We start from the raw sequence: 22,500 nt of genomic DNA, 5'->3' as shown, positions 1-22,500 counted from the left end.
TTATAAGGAGCAAGCTCCCAAGAAGGACTGTTGCATGCACGGACTCCGACCTTTCACTACGCACCGAAAAATACTAAGACATATTAAAATAGTCTTCTACGACATTTTTATGATGAAGTCGCGTCACTTTGCCTAGACTTTCGAAAAGTCCCTCGTCTCATGTAGATGACGCGCAGAACGAAGGACTTTTCATACTTGATTGGCGCCAATTTTAGCGACCCAACCACCAGAGTAGTCCTCGTGGACCCCAGGGGATAAGCTCAGGGGATAGAATTGTCAATCAAAATTTGTCATACGCAGTGAAACGTGACTTTTAACATAGCTACTAAGGCCACCGGATATTTCGAATTGCGCTACTATCAGGGAAAAACAATTCAAGAATATCTGTCTTGCAGAGATATTTTTTTTGTCTGCTCCAACGGGAGCTGGGAAGAGTCTGGCCTTTGAACTAGCCCCCTACGCTTTTGATCAATTATTTGGAGAGGATTGCAATGCTATCGTCTTTGTAATTGTTCCACCTATTTCACTTATGAAAGATTTGGTCTCTAGTCTCAATTGTCATAGCATTAGAGCATCATATGTCGGAGACAACATATTTGAGCAATTTGTGACACTGCACGAACATATTGTGCATTAAAATTTTGACTATTGATTGACATATTAATGGTATACGGTATACAATTTAGAAAACTTGCTCTCGCTACTTTCAGGGGGTGGGGAAGTCACTACTCTCGAGAGGTCGCTACTTTCGGGACTTACTAGGGACCACAAAAAATTGACGTTAATTTCGGGGTGTCGTTACTACCGGAACTTTACGGTATTACTGTATGTTCTTCCTGAATCAACAGCTTCAGTCGCGCTCCGTCACTCACGCAAGACATTAGGACGCTTAAGCACGCGCGTTTTTGAGACACGGACGGCAACCGGAAGTGAGCTCTTTTCCCTTTTAACTTGTCTTTACACGACCAAAAAATATCTTTCCTCCATTAGAGTTGATTGGTACAAAAATCTTTGAGACACCACTGTCCTGGCACGCGAAATGTTCTCTTCTGTTTGCCGTCCGCGCCTCAAAAATGCACCTGCTTAAACTCCCTATTTTCCAGGCGCCTTGTTCCTTAAAAACAAGCATTTTTGAACCCAAAAAGTCAGGTGAAAAAATAAGGAAAACAAATTAAACGTCAAGCTTTAAGTGTTCTTTATTGTAATTTGGACTGCCTTAGCTGGATGATGCCATCACCATTCTCAAATCTGTAAATCTGCTGACAATAGCAAGGTCAGATGCATTTTACAGTACACAATTATAGCAGAGCATACAAGGAGTGAGTAGTTCTCGCAAATTGTCTCCGGATTCCGGATTCCAGCTTTTAGTGCTGCCATTTACTTGTACTTGTTTTAGTCACACTTTGTGGAGACTGACGCATTACGGTCTTGACAGTAAATTAAGTTTTTGATCAGTTTATAATATTTATAGAAAACTGTTAAGAAAGTATTTGGGATATTTAGAACTTTTTCATTATAGTTAAGGGGAAACAGCGAGTTATTTCGGAAAAATATCAGGACTTTCCGGAAACATATTTAGACGATTTTACGAGATATTTGTAGCTAGGCCTAGAGGAATGCGTGAATTGGAAAGTTTTTGTAGGCTTAAAATGTGTTTGGACATCAAGTAAGTAATGCTGCTTGCGAAAGGTGGACCCTTGAAAACTTCATCGTCGAGAAAAACAATGCGTTCAGACAACATTGAAGGGGCAAACGCACGCATACATTGACTTTACTCTTACAGGATAGCAATTTCAACATATAATATTGGTTTCTCAATGAGCTTTGTACACATATCTAATCTTACATATATGTGTAGTTGAAAAAAATGCTAAAATTCTCTTAAATAGTACTAATGTTACCTACATGTATGTTGCAGAGACTAAATTACTAAAACCAAAATTGAGTATTTTATAATAGAAAATAATTATTGATAAGAAAAAAATAAATAAATAAATAAAAATAAAAATAATAATAATAAAATCTAACTACCGGGTTGATCGTTCCTCAAAAAACTGTTTAAAGCTTATCTCAAATGTCACTTGGAAGTGCATCCCATGCTGTTGCCCTCGACAAGCAAAAGATCTTTTTAATCAGCTTGTCTCAGGTTTGGGCAAGTGCATGTCAAACTTGCTGCTTAAGATGTTGGACGTTGTAGTTATGCATCCAAGGCTGTGCTCTAAGGAAAATTTCAGGGAGCCCTTTGGGCTTCCAAGCATTTCAGCTGGGGTGCCCAGCCCTCCAAGTTGGTTGCCCGAATTAATTAATTCTTTATTTAATTAATTATGTTACATGTGAAATCATGTGAAACGGCCTTTGGAACACCAGTTTCGTACAAAGAAAAAACATTTTCCGAGACGTTTTAATTTGTAAACTGTAACCACCAGGGCCCGGTTGTTCAAAAGCCAATTAACTCTTAAAAATTGACGCTTAAAATTGACCAAGAAATTTATTTCTCTACTTCCAAATGATGTTCAATGCTGATACTCGGCAAAACGTTACATTAGAATAAGTCAACAGTGAAAAACAAAAATAGGCCAAAAGAAGTTACACCGAAAAGTTGAAAACATGGAACAAAAGTTTACGCTAATCCTGGATTAAGTTAATCAGCTTTCGAACGACCGGGCCAAGCATATTAAAATTTTCAGCCGAGTTTACTGCTAGAAAAACAATAAGCCCGAGTGCCTGGCCGGGCGACCGGGTAATTTTTCTCACTCGTCCGAAGCCAAATGTTAATCGCCGGGCGTCGTTAGACGGCCTTGTGCATCTCAGAGTTCCAACAAAAAAAGCATGCTTTTTTGAGCAATTACCCCACACAAGGTTGCAAGAGTGGAAGTACCGCTGTACTGATCGATAAATAGAATTCAATGTTCTAAAGTCGTTTGTTAGAGGTCTAATTTTAATTACTTACTACTTAATATATACACAAACAGGAGTGTTTTATCAGATGTAAAAAATCCTGAGGGCGAAAGCCGAGGAATTTTTTATATCTGATAAAACATGTGCTGTGCATGTTTTAAATGGCTTAAAATACTCCTCCATATTCAATATCCGTTTTGACCAATCGTTGTGCGAAAGAGACTATTCGTCCGTGAAAGGCGGTCTAGCTCAGTTTGCTTAGGAATCGAAAAAAACCCTGAACAAAAAAAAAACGTTACATAAGAAGTTGCGCCAGTCTAGTTCACCTGGAAATCGAAGAAATGTATTTCAGGGATTTCAGCGATCATGTATAAAAATGTTATTCACTTTGGCCGATGAGCGTAAAAATGCTCCGGTTTAGTGTTTTGAGGGCTCTTGAATCGAGGACAACATGACTCCAAAACGACAGTTAAATTAGGTGGCCAAAGACGGTGGAAGAGAAAAGACTTGGATGACTGCATTCCAAAGGTTACCAGGAACGCAACAAAGTGGGCGTTTAAGGTTTTCTCCGAGTGGCTGATATCAAGGAACAACAAAGAAAGGAGTCATGAAATGAACATGTTAATAAACATCGGGCATTACATAATGCCACTAGTGACTAGTGGCATTATCTAATTCTTCATTTTGCATTCCATTGTTCATCTATTTGCCCTGGTATTTCCCTGGGGCCACGTTGAAATCCTTTCCCAGGCTTTCAGGTTTGTTGGGTGAATTACTCTAGTATAACTCACGTGTCTAGAGAAATTTATTCCATTGGTCAAAACGCCTATTGAATATGGATGAGTATTTAAAAGCATACACAAGCCATTTTGGCCGTTAGGTCAGTGCGATGTGCAATATGTGATTATCCTATGGCGGTCTAAATTCATCAGTGTGTACGCTGAGCAACTTTATTGTAGCTTTCCTTTCTATAGGTCTATCGTGTATTCTGAGGGTGCGTTCGATTGACTGTATTCTGGAATAAGAATACGTGGAGTAGAAGTAAGAAAGCCTTCGTTTTTACGGAGATTCACATTAAAATTGTCAAACAACTGCTGAAATGCTATTTTAAACATATCTTTATTATTTTTGTTGCTTCAAAACGTCAGAAATGTTTTGTCTGGAACCAACTGTCCTATAACTGGTTTTCGAGGCCTGTAGATGCCCTCTTACTTTTGTTTTTTTCTTAAGGGACACCTGTATATGGAATGTTCTTCGCCAATTTCTTCCTGATATCTCGTTTTTGTCAGTATATGATCGACCCCCACTGCAAATCTCGTTAATCATTGTCGTCTCAAAATTACCACCTAACGTACTGTTTAATAGTTTTCGAGTTTCTCTTACGTTGTCGCTATTTTCTTGAAAGCCGTAGTTGACATATTTCTTATAATTTTGATATTATACTTGTTTCTGATATTTCTCAGTATAATTTAGTTAGTGTAACTCATTCTTTGTTTTGACAAGTCTACGTAGCTTGTTATTCTTGGAGGGAAATTGCTCGTGAATTCACCAAAATGGTTGATTTCGTTTTCCCTTGTAGTCCACATAGACCTAATCGGCTAACTCAATGTTGTACCCAATTCAAATCTCCCGGGACTAAGATTCTTTGTGTATTGCATTTGCATGATAATGTAGCATTCATATTTAAATGATATGGAAATACCTGGAACAAAACGTTTTATTCCCAAAAGGTTTGAATTGGGTACAACATTGAGTTAGCCGATTAGGTCTATTGAAAACATGTCGTCAATAAAACGTTTCCAGTGGGCAGGTTAGCGGAAGTGTTCTTTCAAATAGCTGTTTTTCACCATGAAGCATAAAAATGACTGCTTTTGCCACTTTAGTGTCCATTGCAATTCCGTGAGTCTGCACATGGAGATCGAGTTCGTAAAAAAAAAAAAAAAACACCGGAATACAATGCATCTATCCTATGTTTTATTTGACGTTTTGAAAATACATCCATGGGAGTTGTAAGTTCATTTAGTTTGGCCTAGACACTACAAAGTTCATTATTTCACGGCTTTGTTCATCAGCTGATACGTTTAGCTTTCTGTTTGGAATTGATCTTGAAGAATAAGAAGAAGATCTGATCTGCTAATCGCCCTTTCTTCCCTTTCTCGCAGTCAGAGACTGAATTACTAAGGGCACAGCTCAACGAGGTCGGGCCGAAGGAGCACTGTGCTGCCGGCTAGATGCTCGGCCCCTGAACACGACCCATGGATGACCTCGGAGCACAGCACCACAGTCTGATGGAATAGGCCGGGAGTCGATTTTGAGGAGGGAGGAAAACCGGAGTACCCAGAGAAAAACCCTCGGAGTTAGATTGAGATCGACTGAAACTCAACCCACATACGACCCCATGCCAGAGTTGAACCTGGGTCACGGAGGTGGGAGGCACCGTTGATGACCACTAAACCACCCTGACTCCTTCCTTGGAGGAAGATCTGCTGGCGGCTGAGTGGATTCTCTTTAAGTTGGTTTCTGTGGAACTTAATCAGCATCGGCCTTATTTCTTTTACCAATATATTTTTCTAAGGGGCCTCCTCAAGTTTTTCTTTCATTGTTTTGCTGAGGGAGGGGGAGGTAACACAAATGTAAATGGCATGATTTTAGAGTCCACTTAAGGATGGTGCCTACAATTGTTATTGCCCATATGTTTTGCACATTTCGAAAAACTCGGGTTTCCCAAGGGTGGTGCTTCCTAATACAGGGATATTTTTGCGCGGTTTAAAACTATGCGGAAAAAGCAGGACTCACCAAGTGCTCTTGGTAATCAAAAAGAAAATTGGGGATAACCATCCATTGTTCGGAACTTCATTATGGAAAAGAACGCTATATACATTGCTTTGCATTTTACAACCTTTTTACAAATATTGTTGAGTAATTAACTTTGAAAAATGCGTGGCTACTCCCAATTTTCTTTTTGGATTTCAATAAAACTTGTAAAGATTTGCTATTCCCGCATATTTGTAAACCGGGAAAAATACCTTTGAAGTACCTTATAACATGAAATTTCGCGATTAAAAAAAAAATCGCGAAATTTAAGTGACGTGAAAATTAAATGTCGCGAAAATAACATGACGCGAAGATTAATTGACTCACATTATATCAATAACTAAAACAGCGAATTACTATTCTGTGGTAATGTTCTGGTCCTCTTCATTACTACTGCTTTCCGCCCCTACTCCAGGTAGCACTACTTATGTACAATTCTCAAACTGTCCATTTACTGGCTCCTTGAGTGTGTCTCACTCAAAAAAAGCGAAATTAAAGTGAGTAAAAAATGCAAAATTTCGCAAAATCACAAAATAAAGGTGTCGCGAAATATGCGAGCCTCAAAATAGCGAAATTAACGTGTCGCGAAAATTTCATGTAATAAGGTAGTTGGTACTATCCTTAAAAAAGCCGCGGTTTCTGATACTGGGACAGTTGACATTAAACTTTTCAAAGTAGACATTACCACCGTGAATTTGTCTTACCAAACAGAGCCGTCTGCCTTTAGCTTAAATTCAGGCTACTGTCATCATCTGTATCATCGTCACCGTGCATAGTTGTCAGCATAAATTCTTATTTCTTCTGCAGGTCTTTCATGGAAATACTGGGCGAAACGACATTGTCAAGCATAATCTTGAGGAGGTTATCATAGCGAGCTTCGTCCGCTTTCAGCCAACTGACTTTTTTGGTCATAAGGCATTGAGAGTTGAGCTCTATGGAGCACTTAAATTTCTAGGTAACTCATGAACTTATTTTCTATAAGTTTTGCAGATCCATCCGCATGTAATTATCTAAGAAGACAAAATTAGAAAAGAAAAAATTAACTCCATTTTTGAACTTGTTCTTTATGCGTATATGTTCAGGAATAGTATTTGACAGTCTTCTGTTAGTACTGTAACAGTTCAACATATCCTCTACCTCTGAAATGACGATTATCTACGATTCCAAATTTTCTCAGGAATGACTGTAATCGTCAATTTAGATTACTCTGTCCCAGGACTTGTGGTAGCAGATGAAAAGAAAAAAGGTAAAAGTTACATACTTGGACGGGATGTGAACCTGGAGCACCTGCTGGGAGGGAGCTGTTAACAACTAAAGATCAAATACCTGACAATTGCACCAATTATTTATCAATACTAAGTAATATATATAAAATCATTGCTGAATAGTGGTTAAGTCTAGTACTTGATTTTAAAATGGTTAGCTTTTTTCTGGAAGTTTGGTAATCCACATTTTCTCCTGTTTAAACTTGTTTCTTAGCTGGTGATAATACACGTTTACTGCGACATTCGGAAGAAAAAATGTATTGACATAATTAAAAAAATAATTTTCTGGCAATAGCGCTGCGGTGCTCTAGTGGTTTGGTGAAAGGGTTATTCATCGAACATTCCCAGGTTCGAGTCCAGCGAGTTAAGGCATTGGGGTTCGGATTTTAAAGATAGATATTCATTTCCCATAATCCCTATCAAGCGCTAGGCGTCCTTTTAAGTCGATTCAGGGACGGCGGGTCTAATTTGCAGGTGGCAGGTCGCAGGTCGCAGGTCGTGGGTTCCAGGTCGTGGGTTCCAGGTCATTGTTTCACTAATACATAAAGTATCCTAACAATCATAAAAGCTAACCTAAGGCCTAAAAACTTTTGTTTAGGCCTAATTAGGCCTAAGGTTAGCTTTTAAGAATGTTTAGGATAGTTTCTGTATTGGTGAAACAATGACCTGCAACCCGTGACCTGATATGATATGATATGATATGATATTTTATTATTTATGCACGGTAAAATCATCAGCTAAGATTACAAACAATGCTAAAATCTAAATTACAAAAGGTAAAATTTTAAAATGATTACAATAAAATACAAACTAGTTAAAATATAAAATATTTAAAAATATTTAAAGTTCAAGCTATAAACTAAAAGCTGTTTTCCGTGAATGCCGTGCGTTGGACTTAAAAAATGTCATTAATCTTGCGTTTAAATACCCCCAGAGACTCTGTGTTCCTTATATCGCATGGTAGACTGTTCCATAATGTGGCGCCATTGTAGCTAAAGCTTTTTCGGTAATAATCAGTGCGCGGTAATGGAACATTGAGCTTATTTTCAGAGTCCCTGAGGACATAAGCAGAGTCACGCCACGTAAACTTTGAATACAGATACTCCGGAGCTAGCCCGTGCAGACATCTAAACACCATAGTGGCTTTATGAATTTCCTGCTGGCGTGCAAGATTTTTCCACCCTAAAGACTCGAGTAGCTCAGTTGCATCAGTATCATAGTTCGAGAATGTCAACACACGGGCTGCTCTATTCTGCAATTTCTGCAGTTTGTCTCGTAGCGTTTTCCCACAGTTACCCCAAACAATGTCACAGTAATCAAAGTGAGGTTTTACTAAAGCTTGGTAAATGAGATGTAAGGTTGATGCTGGAATCAGGTGCCTAATTCGCTTTAGGGCCCCGATACCAGAGGCGATCTTTTTAGTTAATTTTTCGATGTGATTATGCCAATCGAGTTTATCGTCTATTATCACACCAAGCGATTTTGTAGCTGTAACCTGGCTCACTTGAGTATTGGTCATTCTAATTGTTGGTGAAGCTGTGAGAGTATTCAGTCTCTGCCTTGACCCTATTAGCATGAATTCGGTTTTGGTCATGTTCAATGTGAGTTTGTTCGCTTGTAGCCAGTTGAAAACGTTTGCTAGGTCTTCATTTAGACAAAACTGAACATTCTCAAGATTGCTGCCCGCGTATGTAAGGTGCGTGTCGTCAGCGTACATTCTCGGTTTACAATTTCATAAGCAATTTGGAAGATCGTTGATATATAATAAGAACAATAATGGACCGAGGATGGTCCCTTGAGGGACGCCGCATGTCAATGTGCAACTATTGGATAGCGACCCGTTCACAGAGCATTTTTGTGGGCGGTTTTCTAAGTATGACTGAAACCATTTGAAAGATTTGCCATGTATACCATAATAGTTTAGTTTCGATAGAAGGATCTGATGATCAACAGTGTCAAAAGCTTTTTTCAAATCTAGAAAAATGACTCCATTGATTTTCCCGTTATCAATATTATATGCCCAAGAATCTGTCGCTTCCAACAAAGCTGTTACAGTTGAATGATTAGCACGAAACCCTGATTGATTTTGACATAGAATATCGTGCGCTTCCAAATAGGCATAAAGCTGTTCATAAACTATCTTTTCAAACACCTTTGCCACTATTGGAATCACCGATATTGGGCGGTAATTGTTAACATCACCGCGGTCACCCTGTTTATAAAGAGGGGTAACCCTTGCATATTTCCAGTCATCTGGAAACGTCCCTTGACTAATGGATTGATTGAAAATATCACATATCGGCATACAAATAAGGTCAGCACATTCCCTGACAAACCTAGCAGATATTTTGTCAAGGCCCGTTGCCTTTGACTTGTCTAGTTTATTTAAAAGTGAAAATACTTTGTTTGGATTGGTGGGTTGGAGCTTAAACCGTTTATCTGTAACAGTAAGATATCTTTGATAGCTACCATTATCACAATTTATCTCACTGGCAAGTTTTGGACCAATGTTAGCAAAGTGGTTATTGAATTCATTTGATAGCTCCAACGGATTAGTTATCGTTAATCCGTTCACTTTTAGTGACGCCACTGACGTTTTCCCAGATTTCCGAGAAGTTAGCTCGTTTATAGTCTGCCAGGTCTTTCGGGAGTCGCTGGTGTGCTTATTAAAACTATTTTGGTAATAAACTTGCTTAGCTGAGCGTATTTGCTTATTGACTATATTTCTTTGTTTCTTAAATAATGCCCAATCGTTAGGATCATTTGTCTTGCTAGCTTTGATTTTTAATATGTCTCTATTATGCATAAGGTCTTTCAATTCAGAGGTAATCCACGGAGAACTCCTTGAACGAACGCGCATCGTTTTCAGTGGGGCATGTTTGTCAGCGATAGCCAGAAATGTACTTTTCCATTGCTGCCACATCACGTTTGGGTTGGAAGACTCGTATACATTATCCCAACATTGAGATAGAATATCATAACGAAAATTTTGGCGATCGAAATTTCGGAAATTTCTATATGTAATAGAATTATGTCCATGAGACACCCCGTTCAGAGCAAGTTTTCTATACACATACACCATGCTGTGATCACTTATCCCGATATGACAAACTCCCGAACAAGCAATCTTATCCGAGCAGTTGGTATAAATTAAATCAATTAGAGTTGATGAGGTGGGTGTTATCCTCGTCGGTTCAGAGATGAGCTGCTCGAGTCCGTAGACATCAGCAATACTCCTTAATTTGGATGTGTCATTATCATATCGAGTAGTGATCATGTCACAGTTCATGTCTCCCAGTACAAAAAATTCTACATTTTCACTATCCAATTTCCCGATTAGGGATTCAAATGGAGAAAAAATGCCAATGGGAGAGTCAGGTGGTCTGTACCAAGTAACAATCACAAAAGATTTTGAATTTGGCTTATGGATTTCCAAGCAAAGATTTTCTAATGCATCCATATGTAGGTCATTTCGTACTGTAAAATTGATTGAATTTTTTACATAGAAGCATACCCCTCCGCCGCATTTTGTAAGTCTATCGCGGCGAATTATTTCGTATCCCGGAATATGAACATCATGATCTCGAATACTCTCGTTCAGTTTCGTTTCATTTATGGAAACAATATCGATATCATTGTTTTCTAATAGGATTCTTAATTCGTCTATATGTGTAGTTAATTGATTAATATTGAGTGATGCCATTCTAAAACCGCGCAAAGGAGGCAATATCGAAACAGATTTTTCGGCCCTTTGGTTGCTTAATGCATCCCGCACGGCATTGACGGACAGCATATTATCTCATTCTAGGTGCGATTTAAAATTATTATAAAACTGCTCATTACCTTTAAAATTTAAGTGCAGTCCACCTTTGTTGAGTCCACTATGAGATATGTTCTCATGATGGATTAATTTCCATCCATTTTGATGGCAGAACTTCTTTAGATGCTTGTTGGCTGTTTTCACTGCCTGGTCGAGCTTATCTTTTCTGCATACAAGCTCCGAAAGCGTGACTATAGTATCGCAGGTGCCCTCAATCTGCCTCGCGAGATCCGCAATCGATTCCGCAACAGCCTTTGGTTCCCTGGTTTTAAGATCATTAGTCCCAATGTGTAAAATCACTTCGTTGGGCGAAGATTCCAGATTAGGTTTGAGATAGTGATTCATGGCCTTTGTCGTAGCGCCCGAGAAAGGCTTGACTATAACCCTATGGCCGACTGCTTTTCCCAGGTCTTTTCCAGGTATTCTTGAGATTATCGAATCTCCTATGAGCAGGGTTGTGCGCTCTTTTGGTTGTTTTTCGGGTTCGGATTCTTTTCCTGTTAGGGTGTTATTAGGACCTCCTTTGTCTTTCGATTTCTTTCTTTTGTTCTTTGATTTCACAATGAAGCTTTGTTCTTTGTTGGCGCAAGGTGTTGATTCATCCATATTTTGGACAATGGTATGTTCGTTAAAGGTGTTATTCGTTGGACGGCATTGAGTAGCTGCTTCTCTGGATACGATTTGCAATGCAAAACTCAAAGAATCGCGTTCTTGGACTAACTTTTTATTTTCTTCCTTCAAAGATAGAATTATATCCCTAAGTCGAGAATTTTCGGATCTCAGGTCTTCCTCTTTAATAGGTTTCTCTTTTATATGAGCCCATAAGTTCCGCACTTCAGATTTCAGACAGTCTAACTCCTCTTGTACTGATTCGGCGTTCTTGTTAAATGCCGGTGTAGAAGCTTCTTCTTCATTAACGAGAATAACCGAGCTGTCATCAACCGGTAAATGGAGTAGCTTCTTCAGTTCAGCTTTCATAGCTTTTGCTTCCGGACCTTGAATTTGAAGGGTGCCGGTACTGTTGAATAAAACCAACGTGATTGTCTTCGACTTCAAAGAACTAGACCTTTCAGAGGGACTCGTGGTTGCAGAAACTTCCAAATTCAGGACTTTCGAACAAAATTCCTGCAACCTGCAACCTACAAATTAGACCCGCCGATTCAGGGAAACTTTGGAATTTTAGATAATCGTCATTTTAGAGGTAGACTGGATGGGTTGAAAAGTTACGTATGAAGAACAATTTTCTAGCACATTTGAATTAAACTATGGTGTTTCTGGACTTGTGCGGCATTCTTCTGTACTCAGCAGTTCCTTTTTCTTCATACCAGTTCCTGTTGAAGCTCCTATTCTTGTCAAGTTGACTGCACAATCATCAACTAGTATCGCTGCCGTTTGGAAACTTTCAAAACGGTACTACAACGAAAGAAAGTTGATATCCTTTAAATTGCTATACCAAAAGGAAGGCTCCAACTTATCAGAAATACAAACTATCAAAGATGCCAAGAACGTTCGAACTGAGAATGGTTTGTTGGTTTTCTCCTCGGTGGTCACAGGGCATAAAAAATTCACACAATATGAGTTTGAGGTGTGTGTCTTTAGTTCGGTAGGGAATGGACCAAAGAGTCCCTTAAAGATTGCAAGCACATTGGAAGATGGTAAGGGTCTGTAGCTTTTTATGAGGCTTACTTTAGTCTATTAGGGACAATTATGGTGAATCACAGCAAGGAAATCACATTTTCTGATGTTTATAGACACAGCTAAACCTTTCTTAATATAGTTATAGATTTTATCTCCAATTATTCCATATGGTGTGGAGGAAGTAGTCTAATGCAGTTAAAAGAAATTGAGATATTTGCAAATGTGGAATGCCATGGTGTTTTTGTTGCTGATAAGCCATCTTTCTTCATTTAGAATGTCACTTCCTTCATCAAAATGATTTCCTTTGTTGCGAAGAAAGGAAAAAAAGAAAGTTCCTATTCAATTGAGAATGGTTGAATCACTTTTCTTTTATTTCATTTCATGGGAAATGTTCATTCTGATTTCTTGTCTCTGTTGCATTTCAAATGTTTCAGTCCCATCAAAAGGTCCTAGCAATTTTACAGTGACTGCCAACACATCTACGGTTATAATAGCGTCCTGGAAGCTTCCTTCCCCCGACTCCAGACATGGAATCATTAGAGGATTTAAAATATTCTTCAGGAAGAAAGGCTCCGAAAACAGACCAGAAACCACTTTTGTTTCCAACGCCTCAATGTACATACCAGTCACTGGATTGGCTAAATTTACAGAATATGAATTTCATGTGTTGGCCTTTACGTCTGCTGGTGATGGAATGAACAGTTCTGTTAAATTCGCAAAAACAAAGGAAGATAGTAAGTTGTATTGTTTAAATTGACTTTTGAAACAACAAGGATCCCTTGAAGTTAGACAAGTCAGCCTTTCACCCATTTCATTTAAAGTGTTGCAATGTATAGGTTAAAAACGAAAATCTTTGTTTTAAGGCTGCAGATTGTACTGTCTTTAGTTTTTTAGGGCTTATTACATTACATCGCATGTGCACCTGTTTCATGTACGTGCATGTACCACTGGAATTGTTAAGTCATCACTTTCCTCTAAACTTTTGATAATGCTGTATTATCGCGCTCAAAAAACAATGTTAAACACTGCAAACGGTCGGTTACCAAACTTCACGACAAAGCTAAACATTTGAAAATCAAAGTTTTCGCCTTATTAATCTAGTGTAGGCCCAATCACTCTTCAGCAATGATATTCTATGGGAGACACACACACACAAACACACAAAAAAAAAAAACTTTGAAAGGCTCGATTTTCCCTTTTTTTTTTTTTTAGCATTTTAACACAAGTGTCGATTTTTCTATTTTTCCCCAGCATTTCGTTGTGTGCAAGTTTAAATGCTGCCTACTTTATGCATCATCGTGCCCACTGTTAAGCAATGACTTCAGTCGATGTCTTTTCCCTTTCCTTACAAAGACCATTGTAGTTAATATATCAAAATGGTTATGAAACTGTACATGTTGCTTTGCTTTTTCTCTTGTTTTCTATTTTGGCCCTGACCATGACCAAACCACACCCTTCTTCTAACAGACAACCAATCAGAAGTTGATTAATTTATTCAAAACTCAAACATGAAACGAGGCTAGATATTGTGCGTGGTCACGGTCAAGTTAACCTGAAGTGTGACAGCACTGTACTGACTTTTCAAGTTTTTGGGGTTTCATAACCAGTCCATGTATATGAACTATGAAAAAGCAGGTCCTGCTAGTAGCAAGTCAAGTGACTGAAGAGAGAAAAGATTTTTAAAACCTCTTAAATTTCGGGAGCTACTTGACCACTTGCTGTCAGTCCCGACAGATCGCGACTGCCAGGGTTAGGGTTAGGCAACCATAAAGTATGACAATCATTACACTGTTTTTTTTTTCTTTTGGAAGATCAAATAAGCCCATAACAGATGTGTTACAGTATCTTTAATACCGCCAGAAAGACAAGTCAGCAAGTGGGGAAATGTTACTACCAAGAGTGTGAAGCTTTTTAACAATAATTTATCTGCCCTTTGGCATATCTCTTTTCTTGACACTGAAAAATACTTTGTTTCAAAAGTACACTTTAAGGTGGCTAAGAAGTATAACCTCTGTTTCAAAACAGCTACTTCTCTCAGTCTTAAAGGATGTCCTTTCATCTATCACTTTTCACTGAATTCACATATGGCACCAGATTGCCAACACACAAACAAGATAACTGTATGACCTAATTAAAGCTGCATATCTTTCCAAGTCTAAGCTATTTCTGTAAAATACAACATACAGCTGAAGAATCTACTTTTAGCAATGCTGAACAATGACTAATGTACGACAGACTAGAATCGGTTCTTAAGTGCTTTACGTGACTTGATTATAACACAGGTAATGCGACTTAATGAACAGGTATCACTTAATGTTTTTTCTTCATTAATTTAAAGTTCCTTCAAACGCTCCCAGTGGATTTATGGTGACCACAAGCAATTCTACAAGTATCACAGCATCTTGGGAGCTACCACCTGCAAACTCCAGAAATGGAATCATTACAGGATTCAAATTGTTTTATAGACAGAGACACTCTGATAACCAACCCAAACTTCTTAAGATTTCCAATGCTTCCATTCGAGCAGAAACTGTCAGGGAGTTGACGAAATTTACAGAACATGAATTTCAGTTGTTGGCCTACACCTCGGTTGGCGATGGACCGAATAGTTCTGTTCAATTCGCAACAACAATGGAAGATGGTAAGTGGTGTCATTAATTAATGAGATTTTGTGAGTTCTCTCTTCAGTCAATACTTAACCATTTAGTACAAATCTTGTCCTCTTTTGCACTGTAAAAATTAACTTCATTTGATTAGCAATGCAGTACTTATCCGTGGTCAATCCATTGACTGGCAAGTGGTTGATTGGAACATTTACCACTTGATTAAAATGCTTTTGCTGCTTGATGCTATTAAAGCCATTGATCCTCAACCCATAATTGCACAGATGCGTTATTTACAGTGTTGATTTATAATTATCTCAGTCTTTTTTTATCTCTTTATTTTTTTTGCTATGTTCCAGCTCCATCGAAACCTCCCAGTGGATTTATAGTGAATGCGAGCACTTCTTCAAGTGTCACAGCATCTTGGCGGCTGCCACCCAAAGACTCCAGAAATGGAATAATCCAAGGATTTAAGTTGTTTATTAATAAGAAAGGGTCAGATGACAGGCCAGATGTTCAATTTATCGCTGTTTTCAACACTTCAGTTTACACAAAGACTTTTACTGGATTGCAAGCATCTACAGAATATGAATTCCAGGTGTTGGCCTACACTTCTGCTGGTGATGGACCAAAGAGTTCGGTTTATTGTGTAAAAATGAAGGAAGCTGGTAGGTGTTACATAACTTTTCGAAAGATCAACTCAGGGCAACAACCTATAGTTAAATTTTTGCGTTTTTTCTTCCATGTTTTTCTTTTTCTTACAATAGTATACCGGTAGTAATTTATAAGGGTAATTGACTGAGTGGAGTGTAATTTGGTCTGAAATAATATTAGACTTGTAAAAAACAAATAAAATATTATTTCAGTCCAAAATTGCACACGACACGAAGTTGAATTACCACTTTTATTACATCCATTTAGAAATCGCTCAAATACAGGATGTCAGTCAGGACAAATAGTTTATTGATCCAGCTGCCGGTTTATAAAAAAGCGGAAGCAGAAACACCTTTACATATCATTTGCTATGCAAAAGAAACATTTTAGACCTCATGTTTCAAAAGCTCAGTCAAACATAAGAATGGAAAAATATGTTCCATAGAAGGAAATTCAAGTCAAATAAAAAACATGAACTTCGCTAAACATTAGCTTTCTTTAGCTCATTTTCTTGCAATTTGATTGGTTACTTTAAACAAGCCTTGAAATCTGATTGATTGTTTTGTTTTAATGTTCCTTTCTCGTTGGCTGGGGAAAAGGTGTGATTTAGAGCAAACAAAGTGGAATTCATGCATAAATCGCACTGCTGAGAGCAAGGATTACCAGTGATAATACATAATGAAACTGTATTGCTGTTTCTCTCACATCATTTATGTCTCATTGAAATCTGAACTGTAGAGTCTCCATGTTTATTAGCGGCAAAAAAAGGCCAACAATATCCAGAGACTAGGGAAAATATTTCATAAAAAAACGTTGCATTAAATTTGAAAGGCATAAATGCATATAGATTCAATACCTTTAGTGTAGAACGACTTTATTTACATGATTGTATCTCTTTCTTTTATTTCTTGACTTGGCTATGCTCCAGCTCCATCAAAGCCTCCCAGTGGATTTATAGTGAATGCGAGCACTTCTTCAAGTGTCACAGCATCTTGGCAGCTGCCACCCAAAGACTCCAGAAATGGAATAATCCGAGGATTTAAGTTGTTTATTAATAGCAAATGTGACAAACCAGATGTTCAATTTATCAATGTTTCCAACACTTCAGTTTACAAAAAGACTGTTACTGGATTGCAAGGATCCACAGGATATGACTTGCGGGTCTTGGCCTACACTTCAGCTGGTGATGGACCACAGAGTTTTGCTCAGTTTGCAAAAACAAATCGACCTGGTAAGTCATTGTTTTTGGTATAAAGCATCAAGGATTATGTTACAGTGGGGCTGTCTTAAAATCTCTGTACCATTGAGAGAAAGCATGTGGTTACAAACTAAAAATCTATTGCACACGTACTGAGGTCCTCCTATGTGTAGCAGTGAGATACTGGACAATAATATTATAGAAATGAAACATGAAAACAGACCTGAATACTCTGAGTTAAGTATTTCTGTGGTATTTTCCATTTTGCAATAATATACCAGTATTACATTTTAGTAATGGGAATTGCATTACTATGTCTTTCAAGAAGATGCAATTTTGCTTAAATTATCCTTAGGTCAATCATACGTTTTAGGACAGTGTGTGGACTATTTCAAACAAGCAATGACAACACGTGATATGACCTGAAAGTGCTACTATGATCAAGTTTTTACCCTTTGTATCTTTAGGTTTGTCACAGAATACCAGAAAAGAAATTAAGATTAAAAACGTTTTTTACTGTTTGGAAATATCTGTATTGGTTCCCGAACTATATAAGTTTAAAAATGTGTAAAATATGCAAAGGACCAGACTGATGACGTCATTTACTGAACCCAATATAATATCAAGGATACAAAATGGAGCTATCTCTCTCAATTTACAGTAGAGAACTTGGTGGGCTATTAGTTCTGCACGCAACACACTTACAACTACAAAGAAACTGGTTCCTATGGCAACTCACTCTTTTCCAGTCCCCTTCAACCCGATTAAACCTAACATTTTTATATCCTTGCAGGATCATGCAGATGAGGCACCATTGGCAGATATCAAAATAGACCGCCAATGGTCAGGGAGGTCTGAAACCCATAAATATTCTTGCTCTTTGGTCATTTCAACGTACTCAAAAACATAAAACAAACAGCGGCTACAAACATATTTATTATTATTTTAAAATGCGCTTTATCATTATGTTTGTAATGTTTGTAATTATAAAATGCGGCTTATTACTGGGTTGCCGGCAAACCCAATCGGAATCTGCATTTCATTTGCTTTGTTTTTTTTTTCCCGTGTTGGTAAAAGTCGTGCCTGTCACTCCCCTGCTAAGTGGTATATTTGTTCTGCGCGTACTTTCTTAGGATTGAGAGGGTAGTGGGAAATGCGTAAATTTCTCTAGTGGACACAATGAAATGATTAACTTAACGGGCAATGGCGTCAAAAATCATGTAACGCGAATGGCGTTTTAATGGATCTTTAAACAAAATATACCCTTATGGAGCTCAATAATGGAAAGTCAATTGGATACTGAACAAGACAGGCGCTTTAAAAAAAAAATCTGGAATCTTAAAAGGGACAAGTAATGGACTTCGACAACAATCTGTCGCCCGTCCAGCCGTAATCAAAGTGAGCTGTAGTTCTAATATTGTACAAGTGTGGTGTTTTCTACAAAACTGAAATCAAATGGAAAATTCACTAGTAACTTATGGGTTTAACAAAGACAGAGACTTGGATCTGTGGCTGTGTGGTCTGGCTTACTTGTTTGTACTCAATTTTGCACAGTCTTCTGGTAACAATTGGAAATCTCACTTATTCTTGTTAGTCAAAAATTATTTGAAAGAAAGCTTGTTGCCCATTTTTGCTTGATAATTCAAGTAAAGGGTTTTTCTTCAGTAAAGGGTTTGATGCTGAACACTGGTGGGAAATTTATTTAGTTGCGTTTTTTTACACGGAGTGTAATTTGATACGATTGAGTTTCTTGTCTTCACGCACGTAATAAAAAAGGAAGGGTTGTCTGCCTCTTATAGCAAATATGTTGTTTGTTTCAAAAAATATTTCGCTGTAAAAGATGGCCTTTATGAATTCATCATGTTGTGTAATATGCGAGCTTAACTGGATAGTTTTCATGGCAATAGTAAAGCATTTTCGTGTCAAAATAAGGTAAGCGTCTTTCTGTTGTGTTAAAGACCCACCTTCAACCCACAGGCTTTTCGACCGTTTGTTTTTGTTATGGAAATTCGCATTGCTTATCACAGCGATCTGATTGGATAAATTTCAGCTTTGGCTGGATTTTCATGCATGGAAATTGTTCTACGGCACGCAAAGCCTGTCGGTTGAAGGTGGGCCTTTAACTTAATTAAATATAAATATACCATGCGGTGTAAACTTTATTTCCACTCTCAAAATTACCTCCAGAACCTACTTTTCGCGTAGAATAAGCTTTTAAAATGATGTTCTTGTCTTCTGTGGTGATACTTGACGATTCGGGAACATTTTTTAAAAAAATCCTCCCCTTTTATGGATAACATCCACTTGGCCTGTTGACATCCCATTGAAAAAAGCTCGTAAAATATTCGCGGACCGGCCGATTTGAAAGGATGATTGCTAACGAATATAGAAAGATTTTCACAATAACTAAAAGTTCTTGTGTTAAGCATTAGAATTCGACGAAGAGGTAAATGCGACTAAATTTGTTGCGTGTGTTGCTTTTTTTTGTGATTTGAGTGTTGTGCAAATTTTGATAGATAATATGAAATTAAGAGAAATATTACGGATATATCGTTAAAAAATCTTTATTTTTAGCGGTTATTTGAACATAAAAGATGCAACGCTTGACGAGAAATAATATTTTTGCTTATACAATGTATTTGAAGGAAAAAAAATTTCGCAGGAATCGTGGTGAAAATGAGATAACAACTTTGCATACGTGCCTTGAAATGTGATAAGCGAGGAGACTGGAATTTTATTTCTCTGACAAATGATTTTGCCATTGTAGTGTAAGATAAATTTATTTGGGAAGCCAACAATATTCCTTTAACTTCCTGGTTAATCCAATTTATTGCTACGACTTGCTAGTGCAGAGATTGTTTACACGAAACTCACGCTTTTTGCGAATTTTGAGTGTCATGAAATTACATCATTTGCGTGACAATATATCCCTTTACTCTAACCCAAAAACATTCAGATAATAACAAACTTCTTATTTACTTAACCATTTCTTCTGCTTTTGTGCTTGTCAGCATTGTGATTTGCGATAATTATTTTACAAGTCTGTTTTTGTACCTCATAGATACTTAGATTTTCAATTACATGGCCACTCAACCTCTCGATTGTGTAAGGCCATGCCCTTTTTTTTTCTCTTTTACCGTCGAATGCGTTTTCTGATATCGGGTCGGTCGATTGGATTGAAAAAAAAAAAAAGAGCCTAAAAAAAAAAATCATAAGCATTCTCGGAATCGGAGCCCTGGTACCCCAGCATAATAGCTGTGGAGCCAGGAAAACAACAAGACATGAACCCAAAATCAATATTGCGGAAACGTTGGTGAAGGTTGCTGCAAAATTAAGACAGCGTGGGGAAAAGGATGAACCACCGAAACTCTTATGCTACATAAAATCGCTGAAAAACGTCGTTAGCTTTTTTTTTTGGTTTTTTTTTTTTTTTGTTTTGGAAATGCCAAAATTTGGGTTGGTCAGACGACGCGAAACGGAGAAAAAAAAGGGGATGGCCTAAATAGTTCACCCAGAAGTCAAAGTAGATACTTTTCTCAGGAACCCGACAAAGAAGGCTTCTCGACCCGACGGATGAAATCTAAATATTCTGTTAAATGTTACAACAAAATTAAAAAACCAACGATGGAAGTTTCTCGGCTAAAAAGTACGTTGTTTTACTCTGCAAACGACAAACGATTAACATTCTTTCCGTGGTTCATTCAGTTGACACAAGGTGATCACGTGTCCTTTATGGTTGCCTAGCACATGATCGATTTCTTCCGTTTGGCAAAACATTGTGACCTTTCCTTTTATTCATAAAAGTTAGAGACTGTAGAAGTTTTCGTGTTTTTAAGATCGATTGTCATTAATCTTTCCACGAAAATTCGATTCAGAATTATTTATAAAAACTATGTTATTATTTTTTTTCTTTATCTGTCTTTTGGCTTGTCTTTTTCTGGTGCAAACGCAAAGCCAAACAATGTTTTGTCCTGGCATAAGATTAGACTAACCAGAAGAGGAATTATGAAGCGGAAACAACACCTGCAGTCCTTTCTGAGTGTGTGCAATAAACGTTTGCTTAGTGCAACTGCAAGACAAGCTGGAAAACATCCGTTAGAGCAATTTGCAGCTAGTTTTTTGCAGACTATTTATTTAAAGAAGAAACCAGGGAATTTTACTCAAGAGCAGGTTTTGTTATCTTAAACTGAATTTATTACCAAAGCTTAAAAAACTAAAAGACCCCAAAATGGGACAGGACATTACAAAATAATTAAACGAGTGAACGTGTGAGCTAAAGGGCCTCTGCTGGCGCGACATGTGGGTGACCCCTCAAATGGTCTTAATGACGCCCCACTCGAAAAAATTAACTGGAACGCTGCAGTTCAGCACCACCCAATTCAGTGCCTTCTGTATTTGTGTAACACGTACCACAGGAAACCCAGTGTAAGCTTTTTGGAACTTCTAGTCATTTTGTTTGTAGCTGCTGTTTGTTTTATGTTTTTGATTATTGTGGAACCCGGTATGTTGCCATGGTAACAAAATTGGTATGCTCATATTGTGAAGCACATCTACTAGAATCTTACTGCATAGAATCAAGAGATATCGTCCTTCATCATATTTTACGAAAATTCAGTTGAATTTATGATGTCATCACTTGGCTAATTTGCATATTTTAAAAACTTGAATATCTCTGGAACAAAAGGACACATTTGAAAATGGTAAACAGCATTCGTCTTCTCCTACAGACTACATGTTTATGTCCTAAAATGGCTTAGATAGGAGAGATGCAAAATTCGTTATAGTTACACTTTAAAGACAGTGCCTACTATTGTTATTGCACATACGTTCTGCGCATCTCTAGATACTTGGGTTTCCTATAGGTGATGCTTATCATACTGAGAAAGAACGCCACAAATTGCTTTGTATTTTAAAGAAAGCTTTTTAGAAATATTATTCATCGATTATCTTTGAAAAATGCGCTGTTACCCCCAATTTTCTTTTTGGATTTCAATAACACTTGTTAAGATCTACGTTTCCTGCACGATCGTAAACCAGGGCAAAAATACCTTTGAATTAGTAGCCACCTTCCTTAATTGCCTGAGTGATTGTGACAAAGTAAAAATAATGATGATGATGATGATGATGATGACAATTTCATTGAGCCCATATTGCAGTGACTTAGTGCTTGATGTTAGCAGTGGTAAGTCACGGGACTGGTAACACCGATTGAATTAAAATTTGTGATTTGCAATGTTTAAAAAGGTATGTTTTTCTTCAATTTTTCTTATCCCTGTAACACAAGTAATAACTCTTAGAATTAATGAACAGGAATCATTTATTTCTTTTGCTCATTTATTTTAAGTTCCCTCAAGTGCTCCCAGTGGATTTATGGTGACTGCAAGCACTTCTACAAGTGTCACAGCATCTTGGCGGCTGTCACCCAAAGACTCCAGAAATGGAATAATCCGAGGATTCAAGTTGTTTATTAATAAGAAAGGGTCAGGTAACAGGCCAGATGTTCAACTTATCGATGTTTCCAACGTTTCAGTCTACAAAAAGACTGTTACTGGATTGCAAGGATCCACAGAATATGAACTGCAGGTGTTGGCCTACACTTCTGCTGGTGAT

At 37.7% G+C, this 22,500-nt stretch overlaps 1 protein-coding gene across 1 annotated transcript in view; it reads left to right on the top strand.

The window, feature by feature from the left end:
* The first annotated feature begins 12,007 nt into the window (after positions 1–12,007).
* The window catches only part of LOC137989351 (protein sidekick-2-like), a 10,577-nt gene continuing 84 nt past the window's right edge, over positions 12,008–22,500 (top strand). The window contains exons 1-7 of the mRNA XM_068835170.1: positions 12,008–12,011; positions 12,126–12,452; positions 12,870–13,169; positions 14,774–15,076; positions 15,398–15,706; positions 16,621–16,923; positions 22,235–22,500. The exon at positions 22,235–22,500 is cut by the window's right edge and continues 84 nt beyond it. Coding sequence (XP_068691271.1) covers positions 12,008–12,011; positions 12,126–12,452; positions 12,870–13,169; positions 14,774–15,076; positions 15,398–15,706; positions 16,621–16,923; positions 22,235–22,500 — 1,812 coding nt within the window. The remainder of the gene's footprint in view (positions 12,012–12,125; positions 12,453–12,869; positions 13,170–14,773; positions 15,077–15,397; positions 15,707–16,620; positions 16,924–22,234) is intronic.

The sequence above is a fragment of the Montipora foliosa genome, unplaced genomic scaffold (genome assembly GCF_036669935.1).
Source record: "Montipora foliosa isolate CH-2021 unplaced genomic scaffold, ASM3666993v2 scaffold_456, whole genome shotgun sequence".
Taxonomy (NCBI): Eukaryota; Metazoa; Cnidaria; class Anthozoa; order Scleractinia; family Acroporidae; genus Montipora; species Montipora foliosa.
This window is presented reverse-complemented; position numbering and strand designations above follow the sequence as displayed.